This window comes from Acanthopagrus latus, chromosome 6 (assembly GCF_904848185.1).
Source record: "Acanthopagrus latus isolate v.2019 chromosome 6, fAcaLat1.1, whole genome shotgun sequence".
Lineage (NCBI taxonomy): Eukaryota > Metazoa > Chordata > Actinopteri > Spariformes > Sparidae > Acanthopagrus > Acanthopagrus latus.
This window is the reverse complement of record NC_051044.1, coordinates 27,612,985-27,631,851: the sequence shown is the minus strand read 5'-3', so window position 1 is coordinate 27,631,851 and position 18,867 is coordinate 27,612,985. Positions and strand designations below refer to the sequence as shown.

At 42.0% G+C, this 18,867-nt stretch overlaps 1 protein-coding gene across 2 annotated transcripts in view; it reads left to right on the top strand.

Moving 5' to 3' along the window:
• Positions 1 to 3,980, top strand: part of cntn3b (contactin 3b) — a 60,855-nt gene extending 56,875 nt beyond the window's left edge. For both annotated transcript variants that reach the window (XM_037102406.1, XM_037102407.1), the window contains exon 23: positions 134 to 3,980. In XM_037102406.1, coding sequence (XP_036958301.1) covers positions 134 to 225 — 92 coding nt within the window. In that variant the 3' untranslated portion in view covers positions 226 to 3,980. The remainder of the gene's footprint in view (positions 1 to 133) is intronic.
• The last annotated feature ends 14,887 nt before the right edge of the window (positions 3,981 to 18,867 follow it).

Sequence of the window (18,867 nt, the reverse complement as noted above, 5' to 3'; positions counted from 1 at the left end):
GCTGGCTTTTGATTTATGATTACGTGTCAGAAATTTAGAGGATACAGCGCAGCCGGTTGCACGCTTTTTTCTTCTTTTGATTAGAGGGGTATTTCTGGTCCTTCACGAGCTGCTCTGCTGGTTTCTGTTGCAGGCATGGGAGCGCGGGGTTCAGGAGCCGTCCGCCTCGGCCCATTGTACCTCTCCCCGGTCCTCATCAGCGGGCTGCTCTGCTCCGCCTGGTGATGTCTAATCAGAGCCCACGGAGCGCCCTCCCTCCCTCCCCCCACCCCCACCTCCATCCCTTCAGTCAGCCCGTCCTGTGTAAACCCTCCACTGGACTGGCACGCGGCTGGGGCTTCAGTGGCAGGACCAGGGAAGACTGGAAAGGACCGGACTCCGCCAAAACTCTTAAAGGGACCACGCCACTTTCTTTTAAAGGACCATCAGATAGAGACGTGATGATTTGCGTGCATGATATCTTTCGGTATTTCTTCCAGCGTCATAAGTGCCACCGTGCTCTAGGTTTCATTTTTTTCAGAAGTTGCGATGTCTACATGACTTATCTAACGAGTATCTTTGGAGATACTACTGCCTTAAAACCCATTTTACACATAAAGTCCATACCAAAGTAGGTGATAGAGGCTGCTTGCTTTATGGTTTTGTTAATCCTATCAAAAAAAAATCTACTTTCCAAAAAGTGAATTCGCAAGAATTTGTCTCCCCGAGGCCAACTTCTCAGCAGGTGATTAGCCCGTATGCAGTGGTTTTATCGTCTCTAGAAATAAATCTTAATCCATTCCATCGAAAGAACATCAACTACGATCCACAATTATCACATTCTTCGCAGCTTTTGCCAAATTAAACATCCATTGCAGGCTTAAAAGTTTTTATGAGGCTTAGTCAGACGTGTAAAAGATGCACAGCAAATTGATCAACTGTGCCTCAGTCCCACTTATCTCTGTGTAATATTAGGTCTTTCCGAGAGCCGCTGGCTCCTGAGCTTAGGGCCCTCTCTACATTACTCTGATAGATCCTGGCATTTGCTCTCTATCTCATGCTCCTCTAAATAATAAATGCCTATCACGCTCTGCATTCTCAGTCTAGCGAAGAAAAAAAAAGTCGGGATTGCAGAGAATAGAGACGTGTGTTGTTACTAAGTCAAGCAGATCCCATGTGTACTGTTCCTCCTCTACATTTAGACGACCTGTGTTCTAGATACGTATATCATATCACAGAACATGCACCGTCTACACCCCAGATGACCAGCTGGCCCCGGCGCATAATGGACTACAGGATAACAGTGCCTTCACCAGAGCTCACTCTTTTTCTCTTTCTCTCTTTTTTTTTCCTTTTTCAAATCGTTTAGGAGAAAGATTCATGTTGCAGTGGAGGCATCGTTTGCTTTCCCCTCCGCAGAAATTAGCGAGGAAGGACGGGAAGCTCAGAATGTAGAGGGAGCCCATTATTGGAAAGGGTATGTTGATTAAATTTTCATCGAGAAGTACACCGGGGGCACCCGAGACAAAAAAAAAAAGGGTAGGAAGCTTTCGGAAAAGCTGCAATGGATTGAGATATATGGCGGAAATTTTGGTTTTAGTATTTATGGTCTGTGGTATAATAAATGTATGACTCCATCCGTGGCATAATTTATGGGCTATTAAGGCATCAGAATAATTGATGCCAATACCACGGTGAAAGAGCCCTGACTGGAAATGGAGCGAAAAGGCATGGCTGTCATTTTATCCCCCTACCCCATCACCCTCTATTGGACACATACCAGACTGAACGGTAACAAAGGGACATTGCTACTCTGCTGAGAGAGCTACTTTTCACACCCTTTTATCAGGAGGATGAGTCTGTCAAAAGCCACCCAAGTAAGAGCCGAGGTGTGATTACTGGGGTCCTGACAATGTTCGCGTGGATGTGGAAGGATACAGTCAACTGAACTGCTACACATTACTGTGCCTTTGCCGAACATGGGGCTGTGTAGGTCATTAGCTCGAAGGCTGTCGTCGTCTGTATTTTTGCACTCTCTAGCCCCCCTCCCCACCACTGCCGCCACCACCACCACCACAACCACACCCCAACCCATCCTCCCCAAAGTCGAATGAAAGCACAAGGAATTGATGCAAGGTGACTGGATGTCCTCACTTAGCCGCCTGAACAGGTGTGCAGACCCCAGAGGCCTCGTAAAAAGTCCAAACAGCCGACATAATCAGGCTGTCCTATCTGCTCCTTGACTGGTTTCATAAAGCTCTGTGCCCGTTGATTAGACTGCTGCAGACCAGTCAATGGGATATTGATTTTCCTGCCCCATTATTACGGCTGTCACAATTCAGCTGCTTGATTGACTGATGGTTGCTTTCTTATTGCACTCTGTTCTGTTGTGCTACAGTCAATGATGTTTCAGATGTCCTCCACCGCTTCGCTCCCGACCGGACAACAGCAAAGGCATTCTTTCTCTGTTGTCCTCCCGTTTGCTTTTACTAGAATTCTCACTGTATTTGCTCAAGTTCTTTTCCACATATTTTACACGTATTTTGTAGTGCAGTGGTAGATTGTGACTTTGAATTGGGGCAGTGACCTGAAATTGATTGGCTGGCTGATTCTATTGAGTTAAATGTCAAACACGACTACCGTTTGGGCTGTGGTGCTCCAGCGGTACTGTAACTTTCTTTCCAATAGCATAAAAAAGCCCAGTCACACCAGCATTCACAACAGTAACATTTGATGGCAAAAGTTCAATTCATTTTAATTGCTACGACTCACTTGTGGGGCAGATGAAATCTGGTGAAATATTTTCTTTTTGCGTGGAGTTCAACTAACCCTTGAGGGAACTGAGGATTTCAACATGGGGGAAGCTAACGCAGAGCCGTGTTGCACTCCACTTTACTTAACCCTCCTCAGATGGAGTACAACACGCTCCACAAACGAGGATTCACTTTGAGTCTGGTTTCAGTGGTACAAATACATTGTGTGAACTAAATATCCTGTCATTGACTAAGCTGGCTAGCTCGCTAACTGTCAGTGAGCTGGTTTACTAGCTAGCTTGTAGAGGTTTTTATTTAGTAAATATGTAAAAAAAAATAATAATAATAATAAAAAATGAGAAAAACTTGATGTTGGACAATCTCGAGAACAAATACTCTCTAGATTTAGCATCTGCGTGTTTAGCCATTAGCTTGACAGCTTCATTAGCCCTTAAACTAGCCCTGCAAGTATTCACTATGTCAACGAGCCTCTAGCAACGCCTGTTTCATAAAGACGTACTGATGAATAGCTTAACTCTGTGCCACTTTCTGGTGTGACCGGGCCTCAAAGCAGCTTGTGTGTGCAAATACGTGATCCAAGTGGTGTTATTTTTTTTTTTCTTCTTTTGGGTTAATATCCAACTAAGGTAACCTCATTGCCAGATGTTAAACTACAAAGTTATTACTTCACGTGTGACAGTTTCTTAGAATTTTCGTATTTATTTTATTTTTTTCAATTAGTTGTAATTCAGCCTAATGTTTCTTACCTCTGCTCATGCTCACATTAGAAAACAAACTATTGTTTCTGGCCTTGTGCTTTAATAAATACTATGAAGTACAATCTAAAGGAAATGAAAGAAGTGATGGGAGCCACCAGCTGGAATGGTCGAAATGTATTGATCTCAGAACAACGTGTCTGTTCATATCCACAAGGTCGGTTTGTTTAGATTGGTTTCTGTGGTTGTTGTTGCTAGAATGGAGTGTACCTGGTGCAGTGTAAATAGCTTCCATATATTTTTTAAAACATGGCCATCAAAGACAACCTTATTGCTTTTTATATAGTGTTTTCTCCGACCTTAATACTGGTGTATTAATCAATGATCTCTGTGAGATACTGACATGTAGAATGGCATTTTCATATTGAAAAGTAACTGTTTTGTCTTGTATACTAAAATTGTGCATGTTAATCATTGTTTGTGAATATGTGTTGGATTTTTTTCTAAAACTATAACTTAATAAAAATGTTTATTCCAGCCAGTGGGCTGCTCGACTGCTTCTGCCTGACCCATAAACACGCCAACAGCTTTCTCCTTCATTAGGAAATCCAGGTCCAAATCCCCAGGGATCTCCAGTGACCCAAGGTCAGTTAGGTGTCAATTGATTTTCGGTGATTTGAGTAATTGTGGCATTAAAGTACGGAATCAACTATAGCCGTTGTTAAGTCCTCAAGTTTTATCGTTTTTGTCAATATTATTCTCACATTATGTATATCACTTTATCGAGTTGTGTTATCGAATGACCACAAACTGACACATGAGACACATTTACCATTGAAGTAATATTATTCCAGCCAGGACGGCTAATTTTAGCCAGTTCTTGCACTGTGCACTTTACATAATGGGAATTAGAAAACGGGGTGCGTAGTCTGCGCCGTACCAAGAAGTACAAGGGGGGTTAACGAGTCATCACGGGCCTAGCAGCAATTTTTGTTCAAATGTTTCCTATTTCAGCCATGTCTGATTTTTTTGTTCCAATATTAATGAGGGCACTGTCTAATATCAGTAAGTTTTTCAAGATGGTGATCATTAGCCTAATCACAAAGATAACTAAGGGCTCGCTCCGAGAGCGCAGACGTCCACTGTGGACATCTAGTCTGCATGCGTAGACTCCTGGACAAAGAGCTCTTCCATGAAGTTCTCAAGTGGAACAATATTTGGATTTGAGTAAGTGTATGATCAGTCACACCTTGGTACGAGGAAAAACACTTGATTACAATTGTGGTGATGTTACAATTGCACAAGTCCTCCCATGAAACCACTTTCAAGTTTTTAGAAACTATGTGTATGCGATAATATTACTGGTACCCGTGAATGTGGATTATGATATAAGTTTTGGGTTTTTTTTTTTCTTTTTTCTGCCAAACAAACCAGCAAAAAACTTAATCTCCTTGTTGGATGTAATAATTAAAATCTAAATGTTTTTTAAAAAAAAGCAATGAGCTGTTACACATTACATGAGACAAAACTCTTGAGTAGTGTGTGAGACAGAGAATTAAAAAGACAGCTTGTTTGGGCAACAAGACATATTCAGAAATCAGTAATGTATAAAACGATCAAATGATATGATCATCTTATCAAACTGTGGAGAGACAAGTTTATCTGTAAAAGATTAATGGTGATACTGAATTAGCGTGCAGCTGTAATGAAGCCAAGTAGATTCCAAGTCAAGCTGTCTCAATTGAAGCTTGACATTCGACAAGTGAAGGACATCAAAGCTGAGACCAACCTCAGACTAAATTGGCTCCAACACTGTCACTATCTCATCAGATGTAATGATGATGGATGGATGGTGATAAAGATCTATTTGCAGGAACTCCGCGCTCTGAAGTTCCTATTATGCAGAGTGATGCTCGAGCATGAAAACATACATGATTCCACAGATGAAACCTTCACGGCGTTCGTGGCTCTGGGTAGAAAATCAATAAAGTACAGTAGCTTCTGTTAAGCACTACATACGACATTTTTAAAGCAGACCTATACATCTACAGGTCCCCGCTCTTGAATTATTCAGAGCGCTTAATTGCCAGAGCTTTGCAGATATCAGTTGCAATCCAATATGTAAACGAGTTGCATTAACTTTAGCATAAACGGTGACATCACATCACAGCAAAGCGAAGCTTGATTGAACTAAAAAGGTACCTCCTTCCTTAATCCCAGGCACGAATGGCAGAAATCCTCTGCTTGTGGGATTGGCACATCAGTAGCAGGCAGTCCCTTTTTAGTCAGCGAGATCTAAACAGGATTATTTTATGCCACAGCAGTTTGTAGAGCAAAGGAGTGTTTCAGAACATAATCACCCGATTCATCAAAGCGCGGCTTTGCGCTGCCTTCTCCGCTGTGCATTTTACCCATCATTAGCCCCTCACAGGCGCAGCATCGAAGAAGAAAAGACGCTTCTTTATTTCTGACCAGAAGTCGTCTCTTAAGTAATACACAGTCCTGCGCGATCTAAACCCCTGCTTACGTGTCAGAAAAAGGGGCTGCTTATTTGCCCTCACCTCTTGTTGACCTCCATGTTCGTTTTTTTTTTTTTCCACAGGATCTGTGATGAGATGCAATCTATTATGCATGCAAATGATCACTGAATGTCCTGTTGTAATGAGAAACACATGAAAGCTTTCCAATAGCAGACCGCTGCTCGCGCTCTCGTGGCCTATTCCGGCTTTGAAAAGGGATAGTTACTTCAGTGTCGGGGGAGGAAAACATTTTTAAAATTATAGCGACAAGCACAACAGGAGGGCTGTTTCACAGAAAGTTTGAACAGAACACTCGCATTAAAATGATATCAGAATGACGGGGAACACTCGTGGGGCTGTGTTTTCTGTCGGCCGAACTGTAGCAGCAGCGTTTGCTCCGCGCTATCATTGCACGCACAATCTGTCGGCCGTAAGTTGTTTGCGCGATGTATTTAGATGGTTGAGATGAATAACTCGAGATCACTTCATACTTTCTCATTTACACAGTGTGTGTATCAGGGTTTTATAATGAAGTAAAAAATAAATAAATAAACGTGTGGTCTTTTTACACAGAACCACTGAGCCACAGAGTTCAATATAAAAGTGCATTTAAGAGACAAAGAGACGGCCTCCTCACTTGTGCAATCTCTTCAGAAATGTGCTGTTTTTCATAAAAGATCAAAAGAGTCTGACCTTCCTCCCATGCACTCGCCACTTCATTTAAAAGGTTTTTGAAATACAGAATATTGAATTAGTGGGAAAAAAAATACCAAAGCAATCATTCCTGACACAGTCCAGCAACCCTTCCTCTTACACTTCGAGAAAGAAGCCCTGCTCCATGTATCTTGAATCATGTTGTAAAAGGAACGAGGACATTCGGGGGAAACATGTTTATTCTCTTTCCTGCAAATCAAACTCGAAACAAAGGGATACAGCCAATAGGTGGGTGGCTTAGCTTAGCATAGCATAGGCCTAAGCAAGTCTTGGTTTTTGTATGGAATGATCAAACAAGATAATAAGCATTTGAGATCATGTGTGACACAGTTGCTAATAGGTGAATTGTATTCTCTTTGCACTAGCCAAGGAGGCATATGTTCCAAGGGTCCTATATTTCCAAGTTCAACTACTGTTTACACACACTTTAACACCCCTCCTGTTTTTGTGTCAGGGCCTTTGCCCTAACCCTTGGAACATAGCAGTAACTCAGGTGGGGGGTGCATGGGGTCGGCCACACTTGCCACAGCCAATGACATCATTGTAAATGGTGTATGCATTCATGCTTTTTGTATTATTTGAATGGCCAGCGTAACCTATGTCTAATAGTTGCTGACAACAAGTTACAACTCTTTGAGAACATTCTGCACTCCGGCACATGGCGGACCTGAACGCCAACACAGTCAGTCAGCAACTGCAAGGAGACGAAGACAAAGAGAAATCTCCCAGATTCCCTTCTCTGGGTTGCTGAGTTAGGAGAAAGAGATGCTCACAAGTCATTTTTTGCCAAGTCCAAATCAGGTCTCAAGTCTTTGAGCTAGAGTCCAAGACAAGTCTCAAGTCTCTTGTGGTTGTAATGTGTGTTCTTTCATCTGCTGCATCATTATATGTAAGGAATTCAAAGCATGTACCGTGTTATCATCACTCCTATATCTATTAGCATAGAGACTTATCAGCACTGATTAGGTTGTTTGGTATATAATCACTTTGAACAGGCTATTACAATGCAATATGAAAAAAAAAACACAATGAAAGCTTTCTTTTAGAATTAAATATTATATTTTGCTTTGCAGCATAAATACAGAGCTACGGTAGCTACATGCAAAACACTCCCACTGCCAAATTATCTGAAACATACTGCAGGTCCATAAACTGGTGATATTAAAACACGAACAGGTTTATTCAGAAAAGAGATATCTACCATTTGTGAAAATTAGCACCTTTCCTGGTGTGACAAAAATGATTCCTTGCATGAATATAATACTCACAATGTAATATCGTACGAGTCAGTGGCCATCTTCAGTCCTTTTCTTACAGAACAGAACATTTTTGTGGATACAGTCGTCTGTGTTGTTCAACAGTAAACATCAGCTGACTTTTATTCCTGAAAGAAATGTTTGTGTTTTGGAATGGAACCCTTCAAAACCATCCTTTCCTCTAGGATGTTTTGCTTGCCATCAGTTCTAGGTTGGCTGGTACCACACTGTACTAAGTGTGTAGCAGGCGCTGACGTTAACTTTCACATCATCTATAGTGACTGACCCACCCAGGTGTGTTTTCAAGTGCCTGATAAGGTCTGATGTAGTCGATCCAGCATCCTCTATTCAGCCGTTCAGCAAACGTTGCATTTAGCGATTCTTTTGTGTGTAGTTCCTGCCGTATTGGCAAAGCTTATGACAAACAGGAGAGCAGCAGCAGCTGTTGTGCTCGCCGCTATAGTGTTACATTTACATTTAGTGCATGTAGCAGACACTTTAGTCCAAAGTGGCTTGCAATAAACACATTTGTCACTAGAAAGAAACCAGAACGCATCACTGTCCATAAAGTAACAGGGAATAAATTAGAATCAATTGTCAAGCCCTCATCTGAGTATAGTAGCTGCTATTTATCAAGGATCCCTTAAGTGCATAAGTGCTAAGGGTAAGAACATACATATATGGGTTTTTTTTGGTTTGTTTTGGGAGTCATTCTATGCAGGGTCAGGGTGAAGCCTGAACAAATGAGGAAGATGCCGAGTGGCTCTGCTGTCCTGACATTGATCGGGAGTTCATTCCACCACTGAGCTGCCAGAACAGAGAATAAAGATTGTGCACGAGTCCCAAATCTTGAATCCGATTCAAGACTCAAGTCTTGAATCAAGACTCGAGACTCGAGACCAAGTCGCAAACTCCAGTCCCCATCTCTGTGACGAGACTCTTTCTAAACTTTGTGAAACAATGTCTGGGACTAACTCTTAATGCTTAAGCCGTCTTGTCAAATCGCCACTTGTTATGCAGTAAATTAATACATTTTATGCGTAAAAAAACATGTCTGTTCATCCCAGCAATGTATATTTGCATGTATAGTGGGGAAGTGGTCATTTGACATGCACGTCATTACGCATAATGCCAGGTGTGAACTGACGAGTTATCCTCTTGTGATCAGATCACCAAAAACGTTAATGCCAGAGATAAACTCCCTCAAATCGTATAATAATGCAGCGCGGGGAGACACTTCAGCAGGGTCTGGATCGCACTTGTATTTTTATCAATTGATGGTTTTCATAATGCTTTGACTTTGTGGTTCCTCTTGGACTCTGGCTAGCTGCTAATGCGAGGCTAAGTGATCTATTTGCGGGCTCCAGCTTCATAGTTAATAGACAAACATGAGATGAGGTATCTATCTTTGCATCTAGCTCTTAGAATGGACAGCATATCAAATGTACCCAAATGTCAAACTATGATTTATTTCAACTGAAATGTACAGAAGTGTAGCCTGGAGTACATTCGGTCTATTTTATCTTTCAATCGTGGAGTCGTGATTTGCGAAAAAGGTCAAAAATAAGCTAATGTCTCCAATAAAGTACAAGTGAGGAGAAAATACAAGCTCAGGAGGCTCAGTAGTGACAGCAGTAATGTTCATGGTAGTAGCGCGACAATCCTCCCCAGGAGCTCGCTGCTATATTTAGCACTAGTGCACTGAGTGAAGGAGGATGCCATCAAATGTGAACCGTGGTTATTAAAATCTATCCGTTGGTGATCTGCCACACACATGGGGAAATCCTGCGTGTTTTTGAACCTCAGTCTTGGGATCAGGGCTTATCTCATCACAAGGCCATTGTTGCACCGAACGTTGCATCATTAACGTGGTAAATGTCACTGAGTTTTTCACTAATTGAAGAGGAAAATGTCATCGCAGCGAGAAGCACAGATTTTTAAGGGAAACATTAACATACACACATATATAGCTTGGTGCTTTTCAATGCATCCATTCATCAGGAGCAGACACTTAAAGTTGTAACATAATCTTTAAGTCTAAAAGGTCACTCAGAGATATACGATTCTGAAGAAGGAATTACCTCTACCTCTTCTGGCCACGTCCAGGTCCTCCAGTGATCAGACTAGTCATGGATTTCTATTCAGCAGCAGCACTGCTCCTTGCCTTTGTCCCTCGGCATTATAGATGCAGTGTTCAGTGCTCACTAATTAGGAGGGCGCCTATTTTACAGACGACAAGGGAAGGGACACAAGAGGGAGGTTTGGAAATTAATCACTGAGGTTTATTAATGAGGGGGTATCTGCCCTGTGTGGCCGGAGAACAATATGAGACGGAGTGATCAGAGGCGAGCCCCATCCATCACCGCGGGAGCTACGTGAAGACGCCAGCGGAGCGAAGCTTTTAGAGGCACTCTGTAATGCGGGCACAAGTGAGGAAAAGGAAATTATCATCTCAAACGGCATATCATTATTTAGACCCGATGTGGACCTCAAATCCGAATGTTTGCAGTTGTTTAAAGGGGAATTCTGTTTGAATGGATTTTATGTAACCTCCCTTGTTGCTAATTCTCACCCCCACTGAGGCAGCATTGACTCTCGGCTCTTTCTCTCACGCTCCACGTCACAGAAAGTGATTTTTCTACACAGGGCAGGTCTGTGACATCTTTACAAAATCACAGAGTCCCGGATGGATTCTGGTTGACTCCAAGCTTGTCCTGTCTACTCCATCACCACGAAATTGTTAGGTTGAATTACACGTAATGTGGTGTACGGCTGTGATCAGCAGGGGCTGAACCAGATTGTCTTCCTACTCTAATACTGTCACATCAGATACTTCATGATCCACACTCACCATGTGAGCTATTCAGCACACCTGACAACAGTGAAAATAAAACTCATCTATGGTATTTCTGTGCTTTCACAGCTTTATTGTGCTTCAATTTTAATTTTCTTACAATTGATACCAGGTCTAATCAGACCTTTAAGACTTGACTGTCATTTGCTAGTGATCAGATTGCAGGCCCAAGTCGCCAGGATCTAACATTGGTAGTTGACATTTCTGCAAACCACAGTGATATACCAAAAATGGCCTATCACATTTGAACTTATCTGTGGCTTCACAGAAACGCACTTGGCAATTCGGTTGGACTGACATTGTTTGTCCAGACATCACCTACAGACAGTATCTGCATGGGTTGCGATAACATTGTCACCCTGTTTGAGGGCGATGCAGCTGTCCAACGTGAAAGCGAAATGGAAATTTCTCCTCCAAGGTGCCACCCCCACAGTTTCAGTGTCTGTACATGGAATGCTAGTAGCAGCATGAATTCTTCTTCCTGCCAATTTCCCCGGTGATGTTCTGTCGCGGGAGCCGATGGAATCAGATGAAATCACATTTTGAACCACCTCCAGATATGGATTGTATCTGATTTGCAAAAAAATGGATTTCATGTGGTCTTTGGCTGTCCAGGCTTTCTAAAATCTATCTGAAGATGCAAGAAATGGATCTGGGCTGGCAGTCCAACGAGGCCTAACGGCTCTGTGAGCACAACTGTGCTTTGGGCTAAATGCTAACTTCAGCATGCTGGCATGCGTACAGTGACCATACTGACATGCTGATATTTAGCAGGAAACATTTACCATGTTCATTAAATTGGATTAGCCTGTTAGCTTTGCATTTGCCAATCAGCACTAACACACTAGCAGCAGGCTAACTGGAGGCTCATATATGGCACACCAAAGAGAAATGTCAATTACGGTTGTCATCTTGTGTTTGGTTGAGAGAACAGTGTAGTGAGATTGTGAGAAGTCTCCTGTCTGTGCCACAGACTGTAAAATGTCTGCACCAGAGAGGAGTTTTTAAGTAATCTGGATTTACTTTAAATACATTTCGAAAGAGCTGTCAAAATTGGAATATATTTACATTTGAAGTGGCTCATATCTCAAATTTGAATTTAACCATGAGTGGAAAATGTCTTCAATAAAAAGAACAACAAAGAAAAACAAAAAAAAACAAAACAAAACAAAAAAAAACACAACTGACGCCACAAGAGGGACAAACTGGGACAACGTCCTCCCTTCCAGTGCAGTGAGGTCAAGGGAACCTCACATGGGAGCTTTGACTCACAGTGGGCTCCGGCCAAACCACCTCAACCAACTCCCAAATCTCAGGATAAATTCAAGGCTCCTTCCAGGAGGCAGCTGGTCAGGCGTGGAGGGCCCGGAGACAGTGGCTGTGCGCTGGCGGTTTCTTTGGGTGACTTCATAACCACTGGCAAGTCCTGCAGAGGCACACGGGGCCACCTCAGTGAAGAACTAGGTCACTGGCTATTTACATAAAGATCAGTGTTTTTAGATGACTGCTGGAAGTTGTACAATATCGATGTGGGAAGGAGTTGACCATGAAAGTGCGACAACTCTTACAACATTTTCTATGTTGTAGAGATCGGGCCTGATTAAAATGCACCAGAAGAAGACTGCTTGTCAATACTCGTCTCCTCTGCTTTTTCTGGTGGTGAGGTTCAGGCCGGACAAGCAGCTTTCTAACGAGAAGGTTTCCACTTCCAATCCCAGACCAGCGGGGAAAATCTGAGCAAGAGAAGTGAATGGCCTCAACGGCTACCATCAAGCTGCCCTTGATATAGACACTTAACCCGCATTTGCCCTTGCAGCTGTTCTCTGTGGTCAACGGCACAGGACTGTGACTGTGCTACGCAGCTCCTGGCTATAAATGTTAGCAAGCGAGTGGGACGCCTGGGATATACCATCTCTGCATAGATAATGGATAACAAATTAGAAAAACTAGGTTAGCCTCTTACCTCTGAATGCAAACAGCGCTTTATTTTCTAAGGGCAACCTAGATCAGATAAATTGGCCTTTTTAATCTCACAATGTGAACACACAAGGACGTGCACGTTAAACGGATTAGAAAAAAACAGTTTTGGCCTCTATTTTTATTCTTCCTCAGTCACTGAAAAACACTGAAGACTAACATTGAGCTCAATAATAACTTCACTTTATTATAAGTTGTATCTTCAAAATTGAAAGTTTATTCCTCTCAGCCCAGGCCATCCATGCTATCTGGCCTGACACCTGTCTGCACTGTCCGCTTTTTTTCAGGCAGCCAATCAGATATCGGATCCATCACCCAGGTAACCAAGAAAATAAAGCAAGAGCTTGTGTTTCTATACAGAGCTTTATCAGACATAACAGAGATCAGCTGCATACTAAATGGTGTTGTGCTCATCATGTCACGTGTTGTAAACTCCCTGTCATGTTGTTAACCCCGTGTTCGCATAGTGTTGGCGAATGTCAATCAAAACCAGCACAGTGTTTTTTTTTTTTCCTCACTGCACAAGTGTTCCAGCCTCCCGAGCGCTAACCCACCACCAGCACCTTTCCGCTGGAATGAACATTATGTGGACTAAGGCCCTAAATGATCTCTATCTGTACCCACACTCCTAATGGTAAATGGACATTTCTGTAGCGCTTTTCCAGTCTACTGACCGCTCAGAGCACTTTATGACACTTGTCACATTCACCCATTCTCACACACAATCACACACCTGCTCATCAGTGACAATTTCGGTTTCGGTATCTTGCGCAAGGATTCTTCGACATGCTGCCAGGGAATCGAACCAGCAATGTCTAATTACTGGATAACCTAGTTTTCAATATCTTATCCTGAAATTGATATGGGTTTGATCAGAAGTTGCTTTATTTGTTATCCATAAGAATAGTATTTACATTGGAGCCTCAGAGCGTCATGTTTTTGATCACAGGGGTAAGAGAGCTATTGACAGAACCTCCCCAAGAGGTTTCGTGCCACTTTTAAGATGCGACTCCCAACTACTTGCACAGCCACAAACATCCTTGTGAGGAAAACATGAATATTCCTTGCTTTGTCTTTGTTCAAAACCCGTTCTCGAATCTCAAATCACATGTTGTCTACAATTACCTGTCTGACTCTGTTTGACGTCGCTCGTCTCCTCTGCTTGAATGGCACCCTTGTCTTTTCTCTTTTAGTGTTGCTTCTGCCTTTGAGTGCTGCATCATGTGCCAAAGTGCAGTCTGTTGTCTTTCGAGATCTTTGTGGAAGACAGAAAGTTGAGCTCTTCATATTTTTTTTTTATATATTTACAGACGTCAGTTCCTTGTCTTTCTCTACCTGTTCGTACACCTGAGCTCTTTTGTTGTGTTGTTTGTTTTTTTTTTCTGTGCTGAAAAGTGTCATGTGTTGTTCAGTTTGTAGTGCCTTTAAATGCAAATTTGTGATTTGGAGATATGAAAATAAAACTGACTAGTCTTGGCTTCTATGTTCTGGTTTGATAAGTCTCAGTGTTGACATTACCAATAGAGATGAACTACCAGTAATTAACCAGAATTAAAAAGGTGATGTATGAATCAACTGGTCACCTGAACAAATCTGGTGGAAGCACATACACAGCTAAGGTTATCTGCCATTACCGTAAGAAACAAGGAAATGCACAGTCCCTAGCCAATGTTACCATTAGCAGCTGTTTACTTACCATGCTAGAAAAAAGCCTGTAATGCCTTTTCAGTTTTGAACTTCGTCTCTTTACTTGCCAAGAGTTGTTTCCAGCAGTGTGAAGCAACATGAACGTTTTTGCCTCAATTTCTATCACTTATTTTTTGCTGCTGAACACGGTTCCCAGCAGACGGTGACGATGGTTGTGATAAGTGTAGCTTGCGAATAAGTTTAGTCGCTGTTAAATGTAATGTTTCGTGCACTGGCGTCCACTACCTGTAATTCAGTTGTCCTACTGCAGGTATCTCTGCAGCACAATACACAGACACGTCATCAAAAGTGATATTTCTTTAAATACTGTTGATAGTTATTTTTTTTTTCTGGTTAAAAATCGGATTCTTACACACAGCTCCTTTAACTGCATTGCATATATATATTGTTTATGAAGCTCTTTTTTTTAATAAGCAAACAAATACGTTTGACTCATTATCACTCTAGAATGGATGAATAGAAGAAACTCTCATCTACAACTGTTCCAACAGGCCATCATGGTAGCTAACATGAGACACAAGGTTCATCTTATCTGTCACTGACAGATGATGATGATTATTTTGTCATTGGAAACAATCTGAGCATAATGTTTGTATGTAAGTGTAATGTGCCTTTTTGAAAAAAGTTAAGGTACTTATCCAAATTGTAGGAGCAGCAAATAATAACTTGACTTGTAGTTGATCAGTTGGAATCAGAAAAAGCGTCTATCATTCATTCGAGTTTTATCATTTAATTAGGACGAAAAGGTCAGATTTTGCTTGGACAAAAGTCTTGTCGCATACAAAAATAATGTACGGTAGAAATTATACTTTATTTTAAATACACAAACATCTACAGTAACATAAGAACATAAAGTCATGGTGCCTTGGGAAAAAGAATCAATATTGTGTGTGACTCCCATGAACTTGGAGGACTGCATCCATACGTCTCAGCAATGACTCAGATAACTTATTGATGAAGTCATCTGGAATGGCAAAGAAAGCAGTCTTGCAGGACTCCCAGAGTTCATCAAGATGCTTTGGTTTCATCCTCCAAGCCTCCTCCTTCATCTTACCCGAGATATGTTCTATACTGTTTATGTCTGATGACTGGGCTGGCCAATCCTGGAGCCCTTTGACCTTCTCCACTTTCACGGACTTTGGTGTGGAGGCTGAAGTATGAGAAAGAGCGCCATCCTGCTGAAGAATTTGCTCTCTGGTTGTTTGGAATGTAATGGGCAGCAAGAATTTCTTGATACTTCGGGCGGTTGATGTTGCCAGATCCTGCAGATCTCTCGCACACCCCCATGCTGGTTGTAACCCCAAACCATGATTTTTCCTCCCCTGAACTGAACTGTTTTCTGGGTGAATCTTGGGCCCATGCAGGTTCCAACAGGTCTTCTGCAGTATTAGCGGCGACTGGGATGCAGTTCAATCCATGATTCATCAGAAAAATCGTCCTTCTGCCACTTTTCCACTGTCCATCCTCTCCACAAGCTGTAGGCCTTGGCAAATGCAACACGATTCTTTCGGTGTCTTCTGTTTTTGTTTCTGCTGGTATGTGAGCAGTAATTCGGCCACGGAGACCACTGCATGAGGGAGTTTGACAAACTGTTTTGTAGATACAGGGGTTTCTGGTGACCAGTTCTCACGTAGCTCTGCTGCAGCTGAAAAGGGGCTGACCCTGGACTGCCGAAGCAACAAACGGTCCTCTCGGACAGCCGTCTTACTGGGCTTGTCGTGAACGTCACCAGTTTCTTCAAAATCTTTTTATCTTTGCCACTTGACGTTTGGATACATTGGAAATATCTGCCACCTCAGCAGCAGACTTGGTCGTCAGCCTCTTGATGATCAGCACTTTGGTCTGTGGTTGAATCTTTGGCATGCTGTCAGAGGTTCACATGAAGGTCTGGTGCTCTGGGGTTCTTTTTATACACACCCGGGAATGTGTTAATTACGGTGTTTGTCACAGATGGAGCTCTAATCTGCGATTGGTTGAATTATTTAAAGACACAACAAGACTTTTGTCCAAGCAAAACTTTCTGTCCTAATTAAATGATAAAACTCAATGACTGATACACAACTTTATTTTGGTACAATAAGCATAATCTGGAGGCCTTTGCCTTTCATATAAGCCATTTCTGATTCCAGTTGATCAACTACAAGTCATCATTTGCTGTTCCTACAACTTGGATAAGCGACAAGACTTTTGTCAGGGACTGTATATGTAGGTACCTGCGGTCCTTTTCTGAACTTGTTGCATATTGGTGACTCTTTTTTGAGTCATACTTCCATTGCCAGTTTTATTACAAAGCAGTGCGTGGCAGCAAATTAGAGCACTACATGCAGCTCGGTGATGAAGACAGTGATAGATGATCGTCTTCATGCTCTATATTTTTCCACATACCATGTGGAATTCTCTGCTAAAAGAACTTAAAAGGATTGTGCCAAAGATCAAATAATAACGCTTTATGATAAATCTCCCCCTGGATCCAGGCAATAAGGTGCTGAAACTGAATTATACTGTAGATAGATTTGATACACACTAGACATTTTATACGTTTCCAGTATACTTAGTAGTTAGAGGGGAGTTTTAAGTTGCAACCTGAAAGGATGACTTAGTTAAAGTGTTTTCTGTGCTTGCAGAGCTGTTCAAACACTCATTAGTACACTGCAGAGTTTCAGGAAACAGCGTATCCACTGATCTTAAGTATAAAACAGTTCTCTTCTCAACTTTAATTTCAAAATAATAACCGCACATTCTCAACTCTGTGACATCGTTTGACACTGAACAAATATTTTCAAACTTAATTTCTAAAACTATAGGAAGAACAGTTGTTGTTTCTTCTTTTGCCAATTCAAAGGCCCAATTAAAGATTGATCAGCTGCCGCACTCGGTGCCAAGAAGTGCAACGTTGGCAAGCGGAGGATTCTGTACAGCCAGCAGACACTATTAACGTTGATTTGGCTTCATGTATCGGGCCACCTTGTGAATGCAAATCCAACATTCACTCTGTTCTTCTTTGCTTTGGTCTCCACTTAGCTCTGAGAAAAATATATGGCTCTTCAAATGCAAAGTGCTCCACTATGTTCACCAGCTAGTCGCTGACTCCCTGCTGTCTGGTGCTGGACACATGCAAAATCAGCCCTGTGGAGCTAAGAGGAGCCATGGAGTTGGGCAATCATTTGCAGGGTTTTCTGTCACTCGAAGTGACCCCTCTCAGAATACAAATGGTCATCTGACCCAGTGCTCGAGTAAAATTGTAGTGAGGCTTTAATTACCGGCTGGTAATGGTTTCACTTTGTGAATCTCTGCGTGTGTGTGTGTGTGTGTCACCATGGCAAAATGTGAGACACTTACTGCAGCAGGGACGATAAGAGAAGCAGTTTCAGTACTTTGCCAGATGTTTATATTTCTGTCGGTCTGTCTGTCTGGGGACATTTTCTGGGAGCTTGACAGAGTCAAACTCTCCAAAATGCAGCCTCAAAATTTGGTGTGGTTGAGATCAAAATGACAAACGCATGTAAAAATAGGCTTGGTCCGAGCAAGGGAACTGCACGTCACACCAGCACACACTTCATGCCCCTGATACACATTCCTTTTAATACACACATGAAACTTTACAGGTATGGGTTAGGGTCAGTGTGGGTAGTTCAGATCAAAAAAGAATTAAAGTCAAGAGTGCCTGGAATAAGGTCAGTACTTTTTACATTTTTAACACATATTTACATTCTGCAACCTAAAATACATCATAGTATGTCCCACAATGTGACTATAAAGCACTTACATGTAATAAAAATGGTGGTTGTGAACAAATGGTTAAATGAGACAAAAGTTGTTGGGGACATTAAAGATCGTCGCAGCGAACAATCGCATCCGTTCAATAGTCCTACCAGGATGACTTTTGTCACAAACCATTCCAACTCTAACTTTACAACTTGTAGATCAATTTATACAAAACGTGTATAGTAATTGTGTAGTAAGCCACTTGGTGATGGTGACAATTAAGATATATGGCCACAATCTCGTCTGCTTATAGTCTGACACCAGCTATTTACTTCTAGAGATTTAAATCACAAAAGTGGTGCAGAAATGTGAAGACTATCTCTCTGAACAAAACATCCAAGTATCATGACCTTGTGTTTGCCGCAGAGCTTACTTTTGGCAATAAACGAAAATCCCATAGGCTTTTTGTTGAGGTAACCCAGGTGAAACTTCTTCGCTAACTTCTGGATTAGCCTCCACAATCTGCATTCCTACACCACCATATGAAGGAATCTGTTGACAGGTGTCACGTCTGGGGTGATCGCATCGCCTGATGGTCTCTTGTATTCTTTCATTTGCTTTGTAAGCGATGATGGAAAGCTTTGCTTTTGCTAGCAACAGATTAGCAAACAACTGCCAGGCCACAAT